We start from the raw sequence: 1,667 nt of genomic DNA on the forward strand, positions 1-1,667 counted from the left end.
AGTGATGTGTGTGTGTGTGTGTGTGTGTAATATCACTCACAAACAGTCCCTTGAAGGCTTTCTTCTCGTTGATCCTGTAGAGTCCCTCTGAGTATGTGACCTTTATGTGTCTGGTGTCCATGTTGAACCTGAGAGACAGAGAGGCGTGTCACTGGAGCTCTGTTTGATTGACAGATGTCAGTCAGTGAGTCTGAGTGTGTTCACTGTACTTGAGGCTGATGGCGAATTCTCCGGCGTCTTTCTGTCGCACCAGAAACGTCCCGTCAGAGCGAGACGTCAGCAGAGTTTTAGCACCGGTCCGGTCCATGTTACCAGCAAACCTGACACCAGACGGGTATGTTAGTGTGAATATGTGAAAATGACTGAATATAGATGAAACGTACGTGTGTGTGTGTGTGTGTGTGTGTGTGTTTGTCTGCTTCTACAAATTGCATACATATATAAATGACACACAGTGAGTTTGAACTAGAACTCATTGACTCAGAATCACTCATGAGTCACTCCGAGTACAGTACAGTAGAGATGCAGCTGTGTGTGTTTTGTGTGTGTTGACTGTACGATTATTCATTAAAGAGATAGTTCACATAAAGATACACATTCTGTCATCCTTTATTCACCCTCATGTTACTTAAAATCTGACTTATACAGAATTTAACGCAAAAGAAGATAAATTGAAGAAATAGACCCCACTGACTTCCAAATTTAAGAGACATTTTTCTAAATATCTTTTTGTGTTTCACAGAACAAAGTCATACAGGACATGATAATTTTTTGGGTGAGCTGCCCCTTTAAGGCCCCTCTTGCGTTAGTAACGGTCGTCTCAGTGAGTAACGGCGCCCGGAGCGGTTCACAGGTAACGGCGTGCAGACGGAGCTCACGGGATTAATAACGGAATTCATGGAGATGGAGCGAGAGACCGGCGGAGAGACAGGTCCACACATGCAGAAAGACACTAATGAACACCCCTCATGATCCTGATGGTGCGGTTAATGCCCGTTACACGGACGTTTATGGGTTTATTGACTGTGTGTGAGTTTACAACCACAGTAACTCAGACATTTACTGCCTCACGTTCATAAGGGCTTTTCACACCGCGATGAACCCCGGGTTATCGTCGTTCTAAACCCCACTTAAAACCGCGGTTATGAAACCGGCTCCGATGAGAGAAAAACGTGCGCTTCACGTGCTTCACCGAACAGTCGCGCGTTTTATAAACGGTCGTTTCAGTGTTTGAGGGAGAAAATAAAAGAACGTGTCAATTGGAGTTAAAGGCACAATATGTAATTTTCGCTGCTGGAGGGCACTATTCAAAGTAAACAAATAGACAAAGGCGTAGTTTGATGACAGCGTGACTGAGTGTGGAATCATGGGAGTTGTGGTCTTCATCCCCACAGCCGATGCAATCCGACGGGACTCGGGCAGAAATCATGTTCATGGATGAGCTAATGATTTATTAACGTAGTAGAATGAAGCAGGTGAGGCTGAAAGCCGTCGAAGTGAAACGAGGCGCTGAACGAGCGCGACACACGGCTGGAAAGCAGCGGAGCTTTTATTATGCCACAGTCGACTGCTTCCGGTCGTGCGTATGTGGGGTAAAGCAGCGCTGTTTTATCATACGAGATACATTTAGTTCTGTTATAATGCTACTCTGTGCGGTCGTCACCGGT

General features: G+C 45.5%; 1 protein-coding gene across 1 annotated transcript in view; it reads right to left on the reverse strand.

The window, feature by feature from the left end:
• The window catches only part of vav1 (vav guanine nucleotide exchange factor 1), a 27,066-nt gene that overhangs the window by 3,517 nt on the left and 21,882 nt on the right, over positions 1 to 1,667 (reverse strand). The window contains exons 22-23 of the mRNA XM_016536955.1: positions 210 to 320; positions 41 to 128 (exon numbers count right to left, since the gene is read on the reverse strand). Coding sequence (XP_016392441.1) covers positions 41 to 128; positions 210 to 320 — 199 coding nt within the window. The remainder of the gene's footprint in view (positions 1 to 40; positions 129 to 209; positions 321 to 1,667) is intronic.

The sequence above is a fragment of the Sinocyclocheilus rhinocerous genome, unplaced genomic scaffold (assembly GCF_001515625.1).
Source record: "Sinocyclocheilus rhinocerous isolate Xijiao unplaced genomic scaffold, SAMN03320098_v1.1 scaffold937, whole genome shotgun sequence".
Classification (NCBI taxonomy): domain Eukaryota; kingdom Metazoa; phylum Chordata; class Actinopteri; order Cypriniformes; family Cyprinidae; genus Sinocyclocheilus; species Sinocyclocheilus rhinocerous.